The 21,581-nt window shown below is 41.9% G+C and overlaps 1 protein-coding gene and 1 pseudogene across 1 annotated transcript; one reads left to right on the forward strand and one right to left on the reverse strand.

Annotated features, from left to right (window-relative positions):
* Positions 1-6,203: 6,203 nt before the first annotated feature.
* On the reverse strand, positions 6,204-9,249 carry LOC103722210 (amino acid permease 3-like). The gene is made up of 7 exons (XM_039133221.3): positions 9,118-9,249; positions 8,206-8,335; positions 7,867-8,100; positions 7,659-7,752; positions 7,359-7,573; positions 7,128-7,267; positions 6,204-7,031 (listed from the first exon to the last, which is right to left on the reverse strand). Exons 1-7 carry the CDS (start codon positions 9,124-9,126, stop codon positions 6,375-6,377), a joined length of 1,479 nt encoding a protein of 492 aa, XP_038989149.1. The 5' UTR covers positions 9,127-9,249; the 3' UTR covers positions 6,204-6,374.
* Positions 9,250-17,821: 8,572 nt separating this feature from the next.
* Positions 17,822-20,067, forward strand: LOC113462444 (putative receptor-like protein kinase At1g11050 pseudogene; annotated as a pseudogene).
* Positions 20,068-21,581: the final 1,514 nt, after the last annotated feature.

Consider the following 21,581-nt stretch of genomic DNA (forward strand, 5'->3'; position numbering starts at 1 on the left):
TGCTTTGAGACAGCATGGAGTAGTGGTTGTACTTTAGCTCCCTAATCTATGATAAACTGATTACATTGTGGTTCCTAGCATGTTAATCATGGACTTTCATCCTAAACTGTTGCGATCTCTTCGATGTTAGACATAGTTTTCTTTAATGGTAAACTAACTCTTATTATTGATATTGACCCTCATTTAAGAATGTTATAGTTGCCAATATAACTTTTTTGTTGGTTTTGGAACTTTATTTTATTCCTTTACTTTAAAATGCATGCTTTTGGTTGTTTAGGAATGGATATAGAGCCGATTACAATTAAGCTTCATCATGATGAGCCACCGTTTCACTCCATCCATCCACTATATTTCGAACCTGTGAATTACTTTGATAATTGTGATCTGGATGAGATATCCTTGATAGAATTTGAAGGCATGACCTAGAGATTTGGTTACTTGTTCTCAATTCTAGTATTGTGAGTGAAACTATCGAGGGTTATCCAACTTAGGGTGCCGGTGGACAAGTTGAGGCAGAGGGTATAGATGTTTAGATGAGTGTTATTAGCTTTGAGAAAAGACCCTGATGAAGCGGATGGAGGGGACAACGTTGTGGATAGTGGCAGTGATACTGATGGTAGTGTGACACTAGGTGATTTAAAAGAGATTGATAAGGATGATGATGACTTGTTAAGCAGTACACTGATAAACTAATTATTTTGAACAATACGGTAAAGTATCTATTGGAAAGTGGATTCGATGGAGAGTATGTACAGATGGAAGATGCTACAAAATCGGCAGGCAACGAACCAAAATTAGAGGATAGCAATGGTACTAGAAGCCTTGGTAGCTCTTCTTGTTAAGATGGGGAACATTCTAGAGTAGAGTATGGAAGTTTCGAGAGTTTAATTTAGCATTGGATTTAAAGATGCCTATAAGGCTTCAAATTGGAATGAAGCTTGACTCTCATGTTATGTTCAAGGAGGCATTCATGAAGCTAAGTATTTAAGAAGATTTTGACTACATATATAAGCACAATGATAAGTTTAGACAATAGCATGCAAGAAAAACGAGAGATAGAGGATATATGCTTCTCCAATATAGAAGAGATCACATTCTAGATCAAGACATATAAGGCAACAAATAAGTATGGTAAGCAATTTTGCAATCCCAATGCTACTTCTTAATGGCTTGTTCAGACCTATTTATAGAACTTTAGATCTGAAAGCAGATACTCTAGGCTTGGACTCGGGGGTTTTTGAGTGTTCTTTCTTTTTTTCAAGAACGAGTCTTTTCCAAGATTCAAAAATTCATTGATAAAGTGAGGGGAGACTGTAAGATTTTATATGCAACATATAGGGCTATAGGGCTAAGAAGAAAATAATCAAAATCATATGCAAGGAGAAGTATACCAAGCTATAGGACTACTGTGGCATTGCTAGGGCAACAAACTCTAGCTCCACCATAAAAATGAAGGTGGACACACCAAAACCTATTGTAAAGACCTTTTCTACGGACTTTATGTGTTCTGGATGCAAATAAGAAAAGCTTTTTAAAAGGATGCAGGCCAATTATCAAATTAGATGGTTACGACCTGAAAGGTATTGCGAGAGGACGACCGTAAATAGCTATTTGGAAGGATGGGAATGAAAATATATTTCCAATTGCATAGTCTGTAATTGAAGCTGACATAAAGAATATATGGATTAGTTTGTCACTAATCTATTGATAAACATTTGACCTGCAAAGAGAATGGATGGACTTTTTTTTCTAATAGGCAAAACGTAATTGATTTCCTCAAACTTGTTCACTTTATTATTATCTCCATTATTAACACTAAGTTTTTCATATTTTAGGGGTTGGTAAAGACCTTTGAGGCACTCATGCCTACTGTTGATCACAAATTTCATGTCAAACATATGCATAACAACTTTAAGATAATTTACAAGGGGTCTCGCTCTTGTCCAATTTCCTTATCCTTTAGGGGCAAGGTCGGAGTAGTAGGGAAATCAAATTTGATTTGTTGCATGCGGACCCACTTGTGAGACTGAAGAAATTGAAGCTAAATGACAATCTGAAGCTACTAGCTTACAGGATTTTCTTTTGTATTTTCCTATATAATAGACTATCTTTCCTCTCTTCCCTTATAGAATAGAAAATAGAATATGCTTTTTTGTACTCAATGAATTAGAATCTATTTTCTCTTCCTCTATGGCTAAATTCGAATATGGATTCGAAAGGCTTTTTCATCCTAGGATAGGGCTGTTTGTTCTTCACTCCTCTGTCCTGCTCATGATTTCGGGTATGGTTACCAAGTCAAAAGTCAAAAAGGTATCTTAATAATTGGCCTATTTACTGCTACAAGAACTCGTAATACTTGAGAGTTTGTTGTAGAGATGCAGTGAGAAAATTGGATGAGGGATCAATTACATGGTTGATGGATAACAAGTTAGAATTGTGAATTAGATATGCCTTAGGTCCAAAGCCAAACTCAGATATGATATTGAAAAATATATGTGAGAGTTCTAACAACTATATTGGAGAAGCTAGGCTTGAAATAATTAGGAGGCTACTAATGCAAAGGTTTCAAGCAAAGAGAAGGAATAATGACCCATATGTCCTAAGATTTAGCAGAAGCTTGAGAAGGAGAAGCTAGATGCGTGCAGTGGAATGTCGGTGCTCCTAGGAAAGGGGCACTGGATATGAGATAGATCATCTAAATAGAAGATTTATGGTAGATCTAGAGTAGAGAACATGTTAATGCAGGAATTCGGTTTTGACTGAAATTCTTGCTGCCATGCAATGGCAACTATAATATTCATGACATGGGTGCCTGAGGACTTTGTGGATGCATATTACTCCAAAGAGACATTTCTAAAATCCTATGAAGGTATAACTCATCTAATGCTTGGATTAAAATTTAAGCAACCAAGTAGTTTTGAGACATGTCAAGCGCCATCACTTAGAAGACATAAAGGAAGACCAAAGAAAGCATAGAGAAGAGGGAAGGCTGAAGGAAAGGATCCTCACAAGATTTGGAGAAGAGGCATTTCACTTGGGTGTACTAACTGCTTGGAGTGGGGGCATAACTCCAGGGAAGGATCCAAGAAGGACAAGCCTCTAAAGATGTATTTTCAGGTAAAAAGAGAGTGTTCTTCAAGGCCACAAGAGAAGGCAAGTGTTGCACCTAAGAGCAAAACCTAGAAGACCCAGAAAGGAGAATCAACAAGTACATATGGTTCATTGCTAAGATTTCACCATTAGATTATACGTGTTATATAAGATACATAAATTGAAACCATATATCAAATTAGAATGCATTAATATGTGTAAAACCATCTTTGTTTTCAGGTCCAAAGATATTATTTTGTCCTTGGAAGCATTATGTCTACGCCTCCCTCGATTCCACTTGCTCATGAAGAACAAGGCAACCTTATGCGGAGGGGGAAGCATGTCACGACTATGAGTCATTTGCAGGTAGCCGTAATGCATCCCATGTTAGAACTTCACAAGCCGCCAGCTCTAACCAGCCACCTATAGGACCAAGACCAAGTGTTATAAATCCATAATTCTATGTATGGTAGACCAAAGTAGAGAGAGATATTTTGGAGTGAATTTTATTGGTCTTATCACTCTAATTTGGTTGAAGTACTTTGGTGATTAGCTTTGTGTTATTTCTCAAATTCAGTGGCAAAATGGTTATATTTATGGTACTGGAAGTCTATATTTTGTGATAGTAATGCAGGTGTTGATGTTTGCTTGTTAATTTTATTACAGGGACATGTCTATCATTTCTCACAAGAGCTAATCAATTCCGAATTCCAATGTACTTTTGCAACTTCGAGAATTTTTCAGGACTGTGGCTTTGCTTCATTGAGTTCACCTTTATCATCCTGACACCTTGTAGCTACCTCGACTTAGCTCGAGCAACCGAATGACATGTTTGTGGCAAATTAATCATTCCATGAGAGTTTTTTAGACCAGTGAGAGGAAGTTGCTTAGAGCGCTCCATAATTTGTTACTTTCTAACTTTTTTGAATATATTTATGCTAGAATGGTATGAATCATCCGTTGTAGTAAAAAAAAAACAACCGCATATTATCATCCAAAATGCAGACTACATCCCTACTGAAGGAGCAAGAGATCCACTATAAAATATTTATAGAATATAGAACTTTTTACAAGAGTCTATCGAGAGAAATTAACTCAAAGAAACTCTTAAAAAGCTTGATACGAGAGAAAGAACACAGGAAAAAATTTGTCTGAGAAGAAATATGTTGAGAACTTGCTAAAGATCCAAAATTCAAGACAAGCATCAAGAGAAATATGTCCTTCCCTCTCTCTCTCTCTTCTTTTTTTCTTTCTTCCCTTCCGCTGCTTTTTCTCCAGCCACGCTCACATCCGAGTCATGGAACTCTCCTTGCACTACTTATTACACCGGGATGCAGCATCCCCTCTTATGACAAGGAAATGCACCACTTATCGGTCCAAGAGGCACTGTAAATAGAGTCCTACGAGGACTATTTCCCTGTCCTTTCCGTTGCACAAGAATCCAAAACCCAGAAATTTTTAAAAATAAGTTATTCAGATCAAAAACTTGAGGAATAACACCGCTCAAGCTTTAAATCCTTGAACCCTGTTTGGGAGCAGGGTTGCATGACTACTGAACTAACGCTGGTTCACCTTATTACCTAGATCACCATGTTGCAAGCATACTTATCCCTGGTAAAAGTGGAATAGCTGGTGGTGAAAATAAAATTCAGGTGAATGGCAGGAAGCCAGCAATTCAGCAGCATGCTCATGTCACTGACTTTGGCACTCCATCTTCCTCAAGATAAGCCCGAACACATCATGGCTTGCCCTAGACTTCTTCCGGCCACCACCGATTGATCGCTTATATATTGTTTGAAGATGCATGCTCAAAATAGGGCATAACAAGATTCATTGGCATCTATTAGCTGCTTCACAACCGAGCATAGCTCTTTTTTCCATTGATAGAACGGATAGATCATATTGTTCTAGTTTGAGTACACAAAAGAAAATCAGAAAACAAAAAAGAGCTAATATAAAAAGAGTGAGATAATCTCGTAGGCACCATCAGAATATTAAGCAACAAAAGAAGCGGCCATATTCGCCTTCCAAATATATAAATGATTCGGAAGGTAATTTTTTCCAGAGATTATACTATTCTAATTTGAGTACACCAAAAAAATCAAAAAAAAGAATTGGTATAAAAAGAGAGATAATCTCATAGCTATTTCTAGAGAAATACTACCAGAATATTAAGCGACAATAAAGGTCGCTATATTCGTCTTTTGAAATATATGAGTGGTTTAAGGGATACCACAACCTCTTATCAGCCTACAAAGAAACGAAAAAATAGCTTTCCATGCAACTTTTGTCCCCCCACAACTATAATGATAATATATTAATGTGATTAACAATAAGAGCTATTCAATAAAGTCAATTTAAGGCGGCCAAAGCTCTAAAAGGCTGCAAGCATACCTATGTGGTATTCACGGCAGCACTTTCTTTAGTTGTTGTTGGGAGCCCCAAATGGGCCAAATCTTCCTTAGCGTGTGGCTGCTCACAGAATTAGCCACGTGGGTGGCTGCCTCACGATCAGAGGGTGCTTCGTGGGTGGTTTCAGTCTAATAATAATAACAAAAGTGGTAGAAACAGCGAAACTTCTCTCTTTTTTTATCATTCTCAAAAGAAAACAAAGGACCTAAGTTTGCGAGTGGCGGCAGCCGGTGGGACCTCAGTCTCCGGTGTTGAGCTGAAGGCTGCATGCGAGAATTTTCGATATACGTAGCGAGTGTTACAAACCAAATCTATTATTATGGAGGGCGACTCGGCTATTATTATAGGATGGATCTAGGAGGGTCCGAGGATGTTGGGATGAGACCATCTCCTACTCCGAAATATTTGGGCCATGGACAGAAATGAGAAGGCCTTTCTGGCCAAGCATGTTTATAGGAAAGCCAATGGAACCGCGGATTGAATAGCCTCTTACATGGCTAATTATTTAGGTGGTACTCTAGGGATGCAAGGTGGAGAGCTGCACAAGGCTCTCTGTGATATTTTTTTCTCGGATTTTTACATGCCCGTACTTATGTATTGTGAGGTGCCGCCCAAGTGCCAAAAAAAAAAATAATAATAAATAAAATAAAAACAAAAACGAAAAGCGAAATTTTTACTTCTAAGTAACGGCTAGTTTGGTATTTGGGGAATCGCCATTCTTTTCTATTAAAATTAGACTTCATGTTTGGAAGGGGATTACAATTTACAAACAACAGAAAGCAGCAGTGATCGAAAACAACAGCGGTGATATCCTTTCCCTGAGGGCGAAAGCAGCAGTGGTTAACTTAGCAAGTAGTCCGATGCATTATGGATCAATAGCTGGTCGTGAAAGGCCGGTAGACCTTGAGGTCGTTCATCACCCCGGCGATGGAGCCGGCGGCCGCCGCCACCGATATGATGAGGCAGGCCAAGCTCAGCAGCTGGAGGCACACCCACTTCGTGCTCCACTTGGGCACCTTCTTCTGGACAATATACATCTCCACCGGGAAGTAGACGGTCAGCGGCCAGAACCCGAGCGCGCCGAGGAAGCCGACGACATCATTGAAGAAAGGAAGAAGCATGGAGATCACGGTAGTGCAGATCACGAACACGGTGCGCCATGTTAGCCGAAAAAGATTGAGCCGGTAGCTACGGCTGGGGCCTAGAGGGACCTCGATCCCTTTGGTGATGAATTTGGACTCAGGCCAGGTCTGGAGAGCCCATTTCTCCACGAAGGCGAAGAGGGGCTGGCAGTAGACCTGGTAGGCGCCGACGAGGTGGATGACGATGGCGGCGTTGGCAATGTCGAGGAGCCAGTAAGGGTCGTAGAAGCCAAAGCCAGTGAGGAGGTTGCCGGGGGCCATGTCACCGAAGGCGGCATAGCCCATGCAGCCACAGAGCATGTAGAAGATGGTGGTCACCGCCACGCTGAGGAGCGTCGCCTTCTTCATCACCTTCGCCTCCGACGGCGGTGATTCCTTTATTGTGTCCTGAAATACTCGGCCAATGTTTCAGTACAAGATTATTATTTGAGCAAGAGACTATTTTTGACTGTTCTATTGAGTAGGATTTTTTGAACTGGATACCTGAATTTCGATGAGGATTAGGGAGTAGGAGTAGGCGAAGGCGATGTCGCCAAAGGCTTGGAGGCTTCGCCAGACTTTGTCGGCTGGGGAGACGACTGCGATGCTAATTCCAGTGAGACTGCCTTTGATTCCTCCATTCTCTGTTTGAAAACAACGCAAACAGAGAGATGAGATACCGAGCTAGCGAATCAGGAGGTGGCTTTGAGGAGCGGTGGTGTTTGGTGGGCTTACTGATGACTTGAACAATGCCGAGGGTGAGGCCAATGGAAGAATAGGTAAAGGACATGACGGCGGCGAGGATGGAGAGCCACCAAATCTGATCGAAGTCTGGGATTTGAGATAAGAAGATCTCTGCCACACCGAAAATGATCATGTAAGGATTGCTGGATACTTGGCAGGGATTGCTGTGCCCTTTCTCATGAAAGCAATTTGATCTCTTGATTGCCCTGTTTCCAATCCAAACACCTATCAGAAAAGATCCAAACTTTACGCAAATAGAAGCAAAAGAACAGTTTATAGGAATTTACTCACGTCATGCTAATGGCAGCAGCAATGGTATATCCAATGGAAACTCCAAAGATATTGGCATATTGGATGAAGCCACAGAGCTTAACCTTGAAACCATCTGTTTGTTGAAATCCAGAAGGGGAAAAAAAATTAATATCAGCAAGGCTAAGTTTTGGTGCAAAATGATCTGTTTTTGATGAACCAAGCGTGTTATGGGAGGGTGAGAACATACTGAGGTTGGCCTGGACGGCATCCATGTAGGTGTAGTTGCGCTTGCCGTTGATGGGATCACAGGAGCGGTAGCAGTCAGCAAGGAGAGCAGAGGTGTAGTATGTTACATAGGAGAAGAGGAGCATAGCAGCAGGGCCAGCAACCCATCCAAGCTGGCCAATGGCCCAAGCCAGAGATAGCACGCCGGAGCCGATCACTGCCGTTATAATGTGAGCACTCGCTGTCCATACGGTCCCTGACAATAGGAAGAAGAATTCAGAACAGAGTTCATTTAGATGAATAGAGAGCAGTATTGGAGCACCAAGGCATGGGGATAGAGGCCAAGGTTCTGCTCTTTTACCTGTTCTCTTGAGTCGGCCGTCGTCGTCGTAGCATTTGGAACCTCCCTGTTGGTGACCGAGCTCCATGGCGACCTCCGTGGGGGCCAAATTTGTGTGCTGGTGGTATTTTGCAGCACCATTCTCACCCATCTTTGGGACGAAGAGCAACCCAATTGACAGAGGGAGAAACAGAGAGAGAGAAGCAAGTAAGACCCTTTGTAAGCTAAGAAACAGAGAGTACTAGTGTGGAACAGAGTCACAAACTATAGTAGTAGTCTCCGCTAGTTTACAAGTTTATAATTGCCGGTTTCTTAAGCGGCTCTCAAGGCTAATACCAACACTACTAGTACTATTGCTGCTAAATATTCTGAAACATAGGACAACAGAGGAGAGAAGAGGAGAAAGGCCTAATAAAATACTGAGAAGGAATTGAGAGCAGAGGACAGATTAGAGAGAATAGGAACGGAATGAAGATGGAGGTTGGTTGGTGATGGGCTTTATATAGACGTCATTGGGAGCTTGAGAGGGGTGAAAAGATAAAAAAAATTGCAGAGAAGAACCACGTGGTGGACACAGGCTGACGTATACTGGTCAACCAACCAAAATCTCCCAGCCTTTATCTTTTCTCTGTTTTGTCTGAGACCTCATCTCTTCTCCTCTCGTTGCTCACATCATTCATTGGAGTCTCAAGGGTCAATGGCCACACCACCACTCTCTCTCTCTCTCTCTCTCTCTCTCTAGTCCCCCCACAAAAATCTTTATAGATTACGTACAGAGGAAACCTACAGACTGGAGAGCATTAACTAAGAGGATGGGAAGAAGAGATAGGGGACCTTTTCAAGTGGGTGAGTGAATGAATGAATGAATGCGAGGTGGAATGCTATCAGCTATCAATAGTCTCTGTTTTGTGCTTAGTTTGAGTTTTCTCTTACCTTTGGCATTCACTTCTCCCAAATTACCGCAGCTGAGGCTTCTTCCAAGTAGAAGGATACTCGCTGCAGCAAGGCAGTGGAAAGAAGCTTGGAGGAAGCGATGGACAACGTAGGGAGGGGCTGAGGTGTCTTATATAGAGTTCAGATGATGAAGAGTAAATAATATTATAGAGATCACACTTGCGTGCCCTTCTCACATGTATGGCATTTCAACCACTCTTATTGACGAGGAATCAGTTCTCCATCCGTACCGGGTCTATGCAATTACATACTTGTCTTTAAGCATTTGTTTATTAATTTATTATGCTAGTGAAGTAATGAAATGCCCTAATTCTTCTGAGTCACTAGGGTTTGGGTATCTTTTGGGCATAAGAAGACCAAGAATGATTGACTGATCTTTTTTTACGATGTCGTTCATCTGCACAGATCTTAAAGTGATCGTTGCATGATTTAAAGGTAGATTGCAGTGAAGGAAGATAAATTCTTCTTTCACATGAGAAATACACCCCCCAACCCGAGTCGCTATGACTTGTATAATATTTATAAAGTGCAAAACTAGCAACTTGTGGTTTTAGTTGTTAGTTGTTTGCTTTATGGTGAATAAGCTCCTATGAGTTTTAGAGCTGGGTCTAGCATCATCTTTTCATGCAATGGTTGTTTTAGGTTGGGAGTACTTGGGTTTAGCCTAATCTCAGAACTTTCAAAAATGACCTGGTGTGGGTGGGCCTATTTGGTATCCAAACCCAGCAGCGGTTCAACTTGCATATTGGCCAAGAATTGTTTGCTCTTTTGGTTGTCATCCCTCTAACAAAAAACTTGTCTTTGAAAAAATCCAGGATATAAATCTTAAATGTTTTTGAACTACATTACCTATATATTGGCCTCATATTAAACAAACACACAAGATCATAAATGTCTTTTATATACTTCACTTTTCTCATTCAAAGCTATAATTGCTTGCACAAAGTCCTCCAAATATGGCATCTTATATAAACGATAGAGATTATTGGCTAGATTTAGTTGCTCAAGAAGGAGGCAATGACTGCCTGAAATGTCATATGCACATTTTGTTTTCTTCCTTCGTATCAGTATGAGAAATCAAATGAAGGGAAGGGAGAGAGAGAGAGAGAGAGAGAGAGAGAGAGAGAGAGAGTATCTGTAATGGATAGATATGAATATAGTTGATGCTTTGGCTTTAGTAATTGAGCAGCTATTGTGAGACACAACTGCAAAATTCTTTTATTGAAGATATTCTTGAGTTGAAATGAGAGATAGTCATATATTGAGAGAGGAGCAATTATGTCTTCATTAGTCTGCATATTGAAAAAGGAGGGAAGAAAGAAAAAAAACTCAGCAGCAGCAAATACAAACCTATAATCCTAAATATCACTTCCAATGTTAAACTCTGATATCCATCAAAAATACTCCTTTTTAACTACTTATGAAAAACACTTCATCTTGAATTAGTCGATCACATCGCACACGTTCTGCGACATTTTAGCAATTGAGAAATCGATCAAAAACCTTCCCCATCTTGATCGACTAATAACATTTTGGCCTTATATCAAAGATTGTTTCACCTTAATGGGTCGATGGAATCGGTCATATCCAATCAAATACATCATTAGGTCATCACATAAGTTGCACTAGCCAAGTAAACACAGCCATTCACCACGGTCACTATGCCAAGTTCCTAGTGCTTAACAGAGGTAGAGACAAATCAGAAGTATGATCCATTAGCTCCTACTAATAAAAGGAGAGGCTGAAATTGAAAAGAACAGGGGACAAGCACTCTCTCATGAATTAATAGTTTCTTAGTGGAACCCAAAGAGGACTGCAAGAGGGAAGGATAAATTAAAGTTAGAGACTATAAGAACCAGACGATCCAAGAAATGAAGTGGGCCATCAACTCCCTAACTAGCTTCTAGCTTTGGATGTAAGGTCATTATCAAAGCACTATACTAGCATTGGATGTCTGCGGTCTAATATTCTCCCCTTTTAGCAGCCAGCGACGAGGGATTAAAGGGAAGAGAATCCAAAAATGCCATTGAGATGAGAAGAATCTTTGACGTTTGAAACTTTGAACACCTTTTATGACCCATGATATTATTTTGTTAATTGCTCATTAAAGGTTAATGTCCACGTGGATCTACGAGCAGCGTTCAAAGTTGACCATCCATACTTTCGCTGGCAGTAGAACTGATTCCGCCACCACCCAAATTAGCCCATTAGTTTATTTGGGGTAGATTTTTGCTCAAAAAATTGATATTTGGATTAGATTATTTTCTCATCACTAATATGGTGTATGGTTGCAAAAAAAGAAAAAAAAGCATGAATACCTTTCTAAAAATTTGAATTTGTGTGAATATCCTCTTAAAATTTATATTTATTTTTGTTTCCTCATAAAAATACTGTTTTTATACAAATACCCCTAATATAACGACTCTTCTAATATCGTTAATAAAAACTATATTTGTTTTAGTTAAAAATAAAATAAAATTTTGAAATTATTTTTTTTGTCTTCCATCGCAATCGCCTTATTAATGTTTCTTTTTGCATATCTACCTATTAAGGATATTTTAGTAATTTTAATTTGAGACCATTAATTTTTTAACAGCGTTAAATAGCGTGGATATGTATGCAAAAATAAAGATAAAAAATGAATAGAATAGCAAAACAAGTGTTTTACGAGAGTATATATGTAAATATCAATTTTAAAAGGGTATTCATATAAAATCGATATTTAGGAGGGTATTCATACAAAAGAATTAAAAAAAAAAGAATAAACTTATTCCAAGTATGGCTGAGAAATAACTGCAAAGGAAAAAAAAAAGTGGAGAGAATAAGCTGCATTTGATACATGCTGAATTCCATGATGGGTTGGATTTTAAGGCAAAGGCCAAATTGCTCTCTCACTTTTTTGAGGATTTATAGAATGGATAAAGAGAAAGTGATAATTGAAGAAAACAGAGTTATGCTATGTCACGGAATATCTCTGTCATACTATTAGCCACACTTTTTTGAGGATTTATAGAATGGATAAAGACAGAATAATAATTGAAGAAAATAGAGTTATACTACACCATGGAATATCTCTGTCATAATATTAGCCACACTTTTTTGGTCTTTGGAAACAATTTGGGAGATAACTTCCACTTTGGAGAATATTTCTCCACTTATTTTGCAACTAAATACCATGCAAATTCTCAGTTGTAATTCATATTTATCTCAATTACTTAACTAACTAGAGCAAGGCCATGATCATTTCACTAAGAGGAAGAGAGGATGGTCAGCAACTGTCTTCTTCCTCATAATAGCTATTAACACCTATCCTAGTGGGGGAGCTTAGTCCAACATCTAATAATATAAGAAACTAGAAAGAATAAAAGTTGTAAAGCATAACTATGAAGAATCCCATGATGTAACTACAACTAGAATATTATCTAATCCACGTAAAGAACTAATGGGTGGCAGACCCCTCCACGGCAGAACTATCACGGATTGATAACTGGTGGTCAGGATTTTTGGAATCCATCTAGTGCTTCTGTAGCATTTCTCATTTGAATGCATAAATGAGTCCATAAAAGAGCCTATCTCAATTGTAGATGAATTGGTATTCATAATAGATTTAATTTTTATGACTCATTAGATTATGGATTATTCGCTCTCGTATAATCGCATCACAATACTCCTATAAGATGTTCTCATGGCTTATGATGGCCATTACAAACTTTAAAGATAATTATCAACAAAGACTGCTATTGTAAATATAATCGTCGGCAAATTACTGTTAAGCTTGTTGTTATAAGAGTTGGTGATACATTAATTCCATGTGGTAGTCCACCACTGCTATCAATAATTTGGGGTGTTGTAGAAGGGAAGACTCTTAATGCCCACTGGCTGTCACACACCAGAGAGGAAGGGTATAATGTCAAAAGCAATGCTAAATACACTGCTAAGAGCACCCATCTACAGAGAGCCAAGCATTTCATTGTTGTCAACTTTCTTTTGACTTGTCCCATTTAGAAGTTTCTTTAAAACAACTTTTTTTTGTTTAAAGAAAGCAATGAAGTTGTAGCATTTTGATTGTTGAGTTCAACTAGCCAATCATCAGAGCAATCAAAGAGTTAGTATAATTTCTTTGCAGGGTTGGGCCTTGTAGACTTGTTGCTTGAAGTCAATTTTGTCAGAGTACTGGAATCATGTTAAGAAGATAAGATAAGATGTTCCTTGCATCGACTGCACTACCAAATGGTGGGGGACATTTGATTTGTTATGTGACACGAAGTCATAGTCCTCTGTTATCTCGGGCCCATTGATGTATTTGTGATAAAAAGCCATGATGGTAGGCTTGAAGATATCATGATATGAAGCATGAGATGTTTGGGAGATAGGGAGTTCAACATGTGTGAACTTATCATCTTAGGCCATTAGCCAACATGCATGCAAGCCTATCACATCACCTTATTTTATTGTGACAGTGTAATAGCAAACGATTTTGATATACACATATAGAAATCCAACTTTAGCAAAAACTTCCTACCCCAGAAAAAAGGACAAAACTTATATCATGCTTAAATGGATGACCCAATCTACGAATTCTATAGAATTTTCTGTTAGAAGTATCCAAACAAACCCTAAGCAATTTTGGTTGTGCGCTGTCCAAAGTCACATTGCAATGATCTCAAGCACTAATATAAAGGTTCAGGTTGTCTCCCACACGAAAGAATGATTGGTCTTCCTTGGCAATGTCAACCATTGGATTGCGTCCTCTACAACTCTCGAAGCACTCCGAACATTTCTTTCATCTATCTGCACATATCTCGAAATGGCCATTGCACTATCCAATGGTTGACATCATAAAAGAAGCTGAATCATTCTTTCATGCGGGAGATACAACCCGAACCCTAATATAACATCCAGCTGAGAACACTCTTCCTTTCTACAGTCTCTTTGAGATGGCCCAGGTTGTATTGCCTGTCGGTCCACAAAGCTCATGGTTGGGCTGTGAGTTGTGGAGCCGAACCTGAGATAACGAGAAACAAAGTTGCTTCCACAAGTTGAGTCAGCACCTTCACTCATCATGGAACTGACTTAGGTCTTGCACACGAAAGACACAACCGCCCGATCATGCTTTGAGATGCACGATTACAAGCACGGACATGTACCATCGTGCTCAATCAAGAATGGCTCCGGGGTCATGCACTTACCCTGTTCCAAACACATCATTGATTAGCTCATGCTGGCTATGTAAATGTTACTTGGGGGCCCATTCTCACCATCAAATCAGATATCAGGCCCATGTATTTGAGCCCACAGGCCTCTCGTGGTCATGGGTTGGGAGAGTGGACGAGCTCTTCCGGGTCCAAGATTGATGACAAACAGAGGAAACCATCAATGCTTGTGCATGTACCTGTCGAATATTCAGATACTTTTATGACTGCAAGATTGACGCTTTGCGCGTTTATTTACTCTGCCTCATAAAATATGCGTTGGACTGACCCTACTACTTCTGGAAGATCACTAAAGTCAAGTCTTGCAACTCTAATTTTGAGGGTTAGTAAACATCTTAATCCAAAACGCAATTAAAGTCGTCGGTCAGAAGAATTCAATACCCCACTTGTACAAGCTGACTACCCAGAATGCACAGTGCCCTTGTTTCGAGATTGCTCAGAAAGTGTTTATTATGGAGTGATCATTTCAAGAACAAAAATGATACCGGCGGAAATAACATCCAATCCAGTTATGCAAAATCCGTTCTTGCAGTTGGGTATCCAAAATCATCTCTGACAGTAATTTTGAATTAAAATTAAAAAAAAACCCTCAATCCAGCAAAAAAAAAAAGTATAATATTATATTGATATTACATGTATTATATTTATGATATATATTATATTAAAATATAATTATTAATTATATTATTATTCAATTATAATTTTAAATTATAAAAGAAATTTGTAGTTTATATTTATGTTATGAAATTATTATTAATTCTATAATAGCAATTAACATATTTTACATAGGATTAATAAATATATTTGTATGGAATATATTAAATTATGATATATTAATAATAGATTAATAATTTATTATCATATATTTTATTTTATTAATAATATATTTTATAGAATATATTAGGGATAGTTTTGAAATTATATAGCCAGTGACCTTGGGTTTCTATGGAACACCAAACAAATTACCTATAGATATCTTAGAATCTTTAGTCACTGCAGCATAACATACCAAATGTGGTGATCTTAAATCATCGAGAATGAGATTATTTCAAGATAAGGATTTTAAGATCATTTTGGTGATTTCAGTTGGGTTTGGAACGCTTAGTGCTTCCATAAACTACTCCCGTATCCTCCATGGTGCATTAGAAGTGAATTCTACTACAAAAATCACCTTATTACTAGAATAAAAATCAATCTGACTGGTATATTTTTTCCTCACAGTTATAAATTATTATACCATAGGACAAGCGATCTGCTGGAAGAAACTGCTGCCCCAGAACTTTGGCAACCGTATTTTTAGAATCCTCAGAAAGCCAAGCTTCTTGAAAGCAACAAAAATCCAACCATAAGATCTTATTAACTGCTTAGCATAGTTATAGGAGGCCTCCGCAGCCCCCATGCAGTTCCAGATTAATATAATCACTGGGAAAGAATGTGGTTAGAAGTAGATTTAGGCCTTACTCTACTTGAATACCACTTGAGGAGATTGCTAAAATTTCTGAACTGAATTTGTAGCTTCTCCATTCCACCATAAACATATTTTGAAGTAATAAGAAGAACAAGCCTTGAGTCATAGCACGCTTCTCCTTACTGCTCTGGGAGTTCCACTCTTAAAAAGCATTTGAGGAAACAGATTGTGAAGTTAAAACAAAATGAAATATAGTGAGAGTTGCTGCCTTAGAAGGTCCGCTTGCAAGCATCAACGAGCGATCTCAGGTCTACCAGACACAAATTTCCAGTGCCAAAATTGTCGAGAGCATTGCGTCATTTGGTATCTTTCACCCTTGAGCTTAATTTTCAGTACGAGATGATCAAGCAAGCATGATGCATGAGCCGTAGGGAACACTTCGACCAGAAGACGGGGTGGGAGTGATAGAAATTTGAACATCCAACTAATATTCGTATCTGTATTCATATCCATTAAAGAAAAATAAATATAGATATAGATAGACAACTATACGATCCGTATTGGATTATCTGATTTCATCATTTAAAATTCTATTTAATTTTATATAATACTCATAAAATTTTTAAAAAATAAATGACTATATTAACATACTATTAATTAAATTTATCACCCACTTAGTAATATCTTTGATATTGTAATTATAAAATTTAATTATCCATATTTATATCTATATTTTTTAATATCCAATTTATATCCATATTTATTTAAAATAAATATATATAATTTTTTTATTCAACTAACATCCCTATGTATATCTGTTGGGGGGAATAAGATTTTTTCCCAAAATGACATAAATACCCCTAAGAAGCCGTACAACTTCCGACCCCAGACGGCCGAAGTCGGCGTCCGACTTCGGAACGCCCGACCTCGAGACCTCCGACCTAAGAAAAACCCCGATGTTCGAGGTCTACTCTTGTCAGCCACCTACTACGGCCGTGCGCCTCAGAGGTCCGGCCGAGGACCATACCCTGACATTTATTGCGCATGGTCGCTGTAACCCTCCGGCTTACTCCACAATAAATGCGGATCTCCGGCTTACTCCACAATAAATGCGGATCTCCGGCTTACTCCACAATAAATGCGGATCTCCGGCTTACTCCATAATAAATGCGGATCTCCGGCTTACTCCACAATAAATGCGGATCTCCGGCTTACTCCATAATAAATGCGGATCTCCGGCTTACTCCACCATAAATGCGCATGGCTCCTGTCATCTACGGACTCTCAGCTCTCCACGGCAAATCAGCCCAGCAGAGTCTAGTCAACTATGATAAATCTCCGATCTCGGCCATACCTCCGACACCAATGCAATAATTCGTCTGACAGCGTGCTAGTTCTGGTTATACGACGCCCTCACCGCCGACATCAGAGCAATGATTCGCCTGACCATGCGCCGACCTGAACAACATGCCGAGCCGTACTACGGCCTCGCCCTGTTACATCGCAGGTAAACCGACCCCCGCCTATAAAAGGGAGCCTTGGCCTCTCAGGAGGGGAGGGGAAGATTGATACACTCTACAGACATTATTTATCTCCCTTTCTACACTATTTGCCCCCTCCCTGACTTGAGCGTCGGAGGGCCGGCGCCGGAAAACCCGGCCACCGGTTTGTGTGCAGGCACCCGGACGGAGGACGCCGCCAACTGACGGATCGCCGCTTCGCCAGGAGGACCTGCCGCCCCTTCTCTCCGACTGCCCCAGACGGAGGACGCCGCTCGCCGACGGACCGCCGCCCCACCGTGAGAACTCATCGCCGCTCCCTCTCCTCGACCGAAGACTGCCCCCGGGTCCAATTTCCAGCAACAATATCTAAATTCAGCCTTACTGAGAATTTGCTTTGCTTTCTTTCATGGAAGGTGCCGGCAAAGACGAATTCAAAGTCTTTACCGTCAAAAATGAATTCAAAGTCTTTACCGTAACCCGACTTCGAAGTCAACCGCCATCCTGAAGAAACTCCGTCGAAGCGAGGCCGATATAATAAGCATATCTCCATCCGGCTACAACCCCACCGCCCCACTCTTAGTGCTTTTCGTGGCCGCGCCACCTTCTTGCCTCCTCTTCCATCCCAAGGTCTCTCCTGATGTAGAGAGATGTGGAGGTCGTTATTCTTCTTACTGCTACTCGCGAACAGTCCACTGCCAGAGACGCCAGTGGCGACGGCGGCGGCTGCGGCGGGGGACGAGTGCCCGATGGACCTGAACTACGTCGGGACCTTCCCCTGGGACCGCTCCTACTGCCAGCCTCCCATCTCCAACATGACCAACTGCTGCACGACCTTGCTGAGCCTCTTCGGCATCGCCATTGGCCAACGTCTCCACCTCACTGGCCTCTTCCGCCTCCCCAACGCCGCCGCCTCCTCCGCCTGCCTCGCAGACTTCAGCTCCAACCTCTCCGCGCTCTCCCTCCCCTCCGACCTCGTCCACACCTGCTTCCCCTCCCCGCAGCGCTTCGTCATCACCCCCGACTTCTGCGCCGGCATCCTCACTCGCCGGAACTGGACCGCCAAGCTCGGCCCCTCCACCGCCATCGACTCTGCCTGCCGCTCCGACCTCTCCGTCCCCACCCAGTGCTATGACTGCGCCAACGCCGGCGTCGCCGTCACCGCCCAGCTCACTGCCCTCGACGGCAACGCCTCCCATGCCACCCAGTGCTTCTACCTCGCTGTCGACTATGCTGCCGGCGTCGCAAACCAGTTTGGCCCCGAGGACCCCCGTGCCGCCGGCTGCATCTTTAGCCTTGCCCTCTCCTCCCCTTCTTCTCCTCCCACTCGCTCCAAATCCCACACCGCCGCCATCATCGCCCCCATCGCCGCCACCCTTGCCCTCGCTCTTCTCCTCTCCGCCCTCGGACTCTATCTCCGGCTTTCCAAATCGAAGAAAAAGAGGAAGCTTTCCAAGAAACAGGAGCAGAGCCCGAGATCGAGATCCCACGCGCGTCCCAACACCGGATCCATCTTGTACGATATCGAAGAAATGGAGAAGGCCACGGATAACTTCTCTGAAAGGAATATAGTTGGGCGCGGCGGATTTGGGGTTGTCTACAAGGGGACGCTCTCCGACGGGAGCTTGGTCGCCGTCAAGAAGGTATTGGAGCTGAACTTGGAAGGTGGCGACGAGAAGTTCCAGAACGAGGTGGAGATCATCAGCCACCTTCGTCACCGGAATCTGGTCCCCTTGAGAGGCTGCTGTATCACCAACGACGACGACGACATGGAGGAACCCAAAGAAAGGTATTTGGTTTATGACTACATGCCTAATGGAAGCCTCGCCGACCATATCTTCACCTCGCCCGTGGATGGCAACGGCTATTCTGGAAAAAAGAAGTCAACTCTGACCTGGCCCCAGAGGAAAAACATCATACTGGACGTGGCGAAGGGGTTGGGTTATCTCCACTATGGAGTGAAGCCGGCGATCTATCATAGAGATATCAAGCCCACAAACATTCTGCTAGACGGAGAGATGAGGGCAAGGGTGGGCGACTTCGGGCTCGCAAGGCAGAGCCGCGAGGGGCTGTCGCCCCTCACCTCTAGGGTTGCTGGGACTCATGGCTACCTGGCTCCGGAGTATGCGCTCTACGGGCAGCTCACAGAGAAGAGTGATGTTTACAGCTTTGGAGTCTTGGTGCTGGAGATCATGAGCGGACGGAATGCCCTAGATAAGTCGGCGGAGTCAAACTCGGCGTTGATCACCGACTGGGCGTCGACGCTGGTCAAGTCCGGGAGGGCGGAGGAGGTGCTGGATGCGGCGCTGGTGAGGGAAGGTAACCCAAAGGGGACCATGGAGAGGTTTGTGCTGGTGGGGTTATTGTGTGCCCATGTGATGGTGGCGCTCAGGCCGACGATCTCGGAGGCGCTGAAGATGCTGGAAGGCGATATCGACGTCCCGGTGATACCGGACCGGCCGATGCCGCACGGCCATGGGTATCCTTTTGGTGAAGATGGCACTATCACTGCTTCACCAGCTTTGAGTGCTTCTGTCTCCATACTCTAAGGCATGCTCAGGTGATTGAAGGCTTTAAGTTGGATCTCTCTCTCTCTCTCTCTCTCTCTCTCTCTCTCTCTCTCTCTCTATATATATATATATATATATATATATATATAATATCAAGAAGGTAGTTACTGGTTAAATGGTCTGGACCTTCAAGAGATTTAGACGGAGATTTCATCATGAAAGTTAAGGCAAGAGCCGAGGGAACTCAATTTTATTTTTTTCAATTTCCAAAAAACATTTTCATTTTTCTATTGCTTCATAATAAGATTTTTCTTCTTTTTTGAGAGTCATGAAGTTACAACTTTGCCATTCCTGTGTTATCATACTTATCTGTGTTTCTTCGAATTTAGTTAATACTGCTTTTTTTTTATTATACGCTAAATTTATTTGTTTTGCTTATCTTATAATTTGTTTTATGCGGATACATACCCATAAGGCAGCGACGATCCTTTCTTTCTTTAGGTCATCTATTCTATTATGAAATTTAAGTCGCATAAATTTCTCTTGAAAGGGTCTTCTGCTCCTCATGCCCGTAGGAATTTGGTTTGCAATCATTATAATTAGTACATTACTTTGCTTAGTGAATACAGGTGTATACTTGGAGTCCGGTCTGCATTGTTGTCCGGCTAGTTCCTTGAGTAGGGTATTAGCAAAAGATGTTCCTGATTCCGTCACACCTATTGTCACGTCCCTGCCTCCGCGGGGCACGTGAGGCACCCAGTGCCCACGTGAGGACCACATGAGGGGGAAAACACGGGGCTCCCCTGCCCGATATTGTTCGGTTCCGGGGCTTCACGCAAGCGTCTTTCACCCCTCCCCGGTTTTGTTTTCCACCCAAAACGCGTCTACAGGATTTGGAGACACCCGCCTCATATGTCCAGGCTCTGGAACAAGTCTTTCCGATGTGGGACTATTGGGCCTCACACCCTTCCCACCATCGGACAAGAGCTGTTTTCGGCTCTGATACCAAATGTCACGTCCCTGCCTCCGCGGGGCACGTGAGGCACCCAGTGCCCACGTGGGGGCCACATGAGGGGGGAAACACGGGGCTCCCCTGCCAGATATTGTCCGGTTCCGGGGCTTCACGCAAGCGTCCTTCACCCCTCCCCGGTTTTGTTTTCCACCCAAAACGTATCTACAGGATTTGGAGACACCCGCCTCATATGCCCAGGCTCTGGAACGAGTCTTTCCGATGTGGGACTATTGGGCCTCACACCAAAAATCATGCGGTGAGCGTGGATCGAACACACGACCTTTAGATCTTCAGTCTAACGCTCTCCCAACTGAAATAATTGGTCCCTGCATGGGGACCAAATATGTATGGCTCCATATTTTATTATGTGAGGATCCGTGCAGGCATGTGTTTAGTCCCACATCGGTTATTCGCTGGGTAGATCTTGGGTACTTATACAGGATCAAGGAACCCAAACAATACCTTCCGGCTAGCCATTTTGGGTGAGATCCTAGGTTGTTACAAATGGTATCAGAGCGGACCCGGCCCATAACTTATGTGGACTAGGGGACACTGCAGCACAGATCCATTGGGGTTGACCACGGACCGATCGTGGTGTTTGTGATTAGATTTGAATGGATTTGAACCCTTAGCCTGACGAGGACGTCAGGGCTTGAACGGGGAGAGTATGTGAGGATCCGTGCGGGCAGGTATTTAGTCCCACATCGGTTATTCACTGGGTAGATCTTGGGTACTTATACAGGATCAAGAAACCCAAACAATACCTTCCGGCTAGCCATTTTGAGTGAGATCCTGGGTTGT

The sequence above is a fragment of the Phoenix dactylifera genome, chromosome 2 (genome assembly GCF_051530095.1).
Source record: "Phoenix dactylifera cultivar Ajwa chromosome 2, Ajwa_hap1_PhDact_Kaust_v1.1, whole genome shotgun sequence".
Classification (NCBI taxonomy): domain Eukaryota; kingdom Viridiplantae; phylum Streptophyta; class Magnoliopsida; order Arecales; family Arecaceae; genus Phoenix; species Phoenix dactylifera.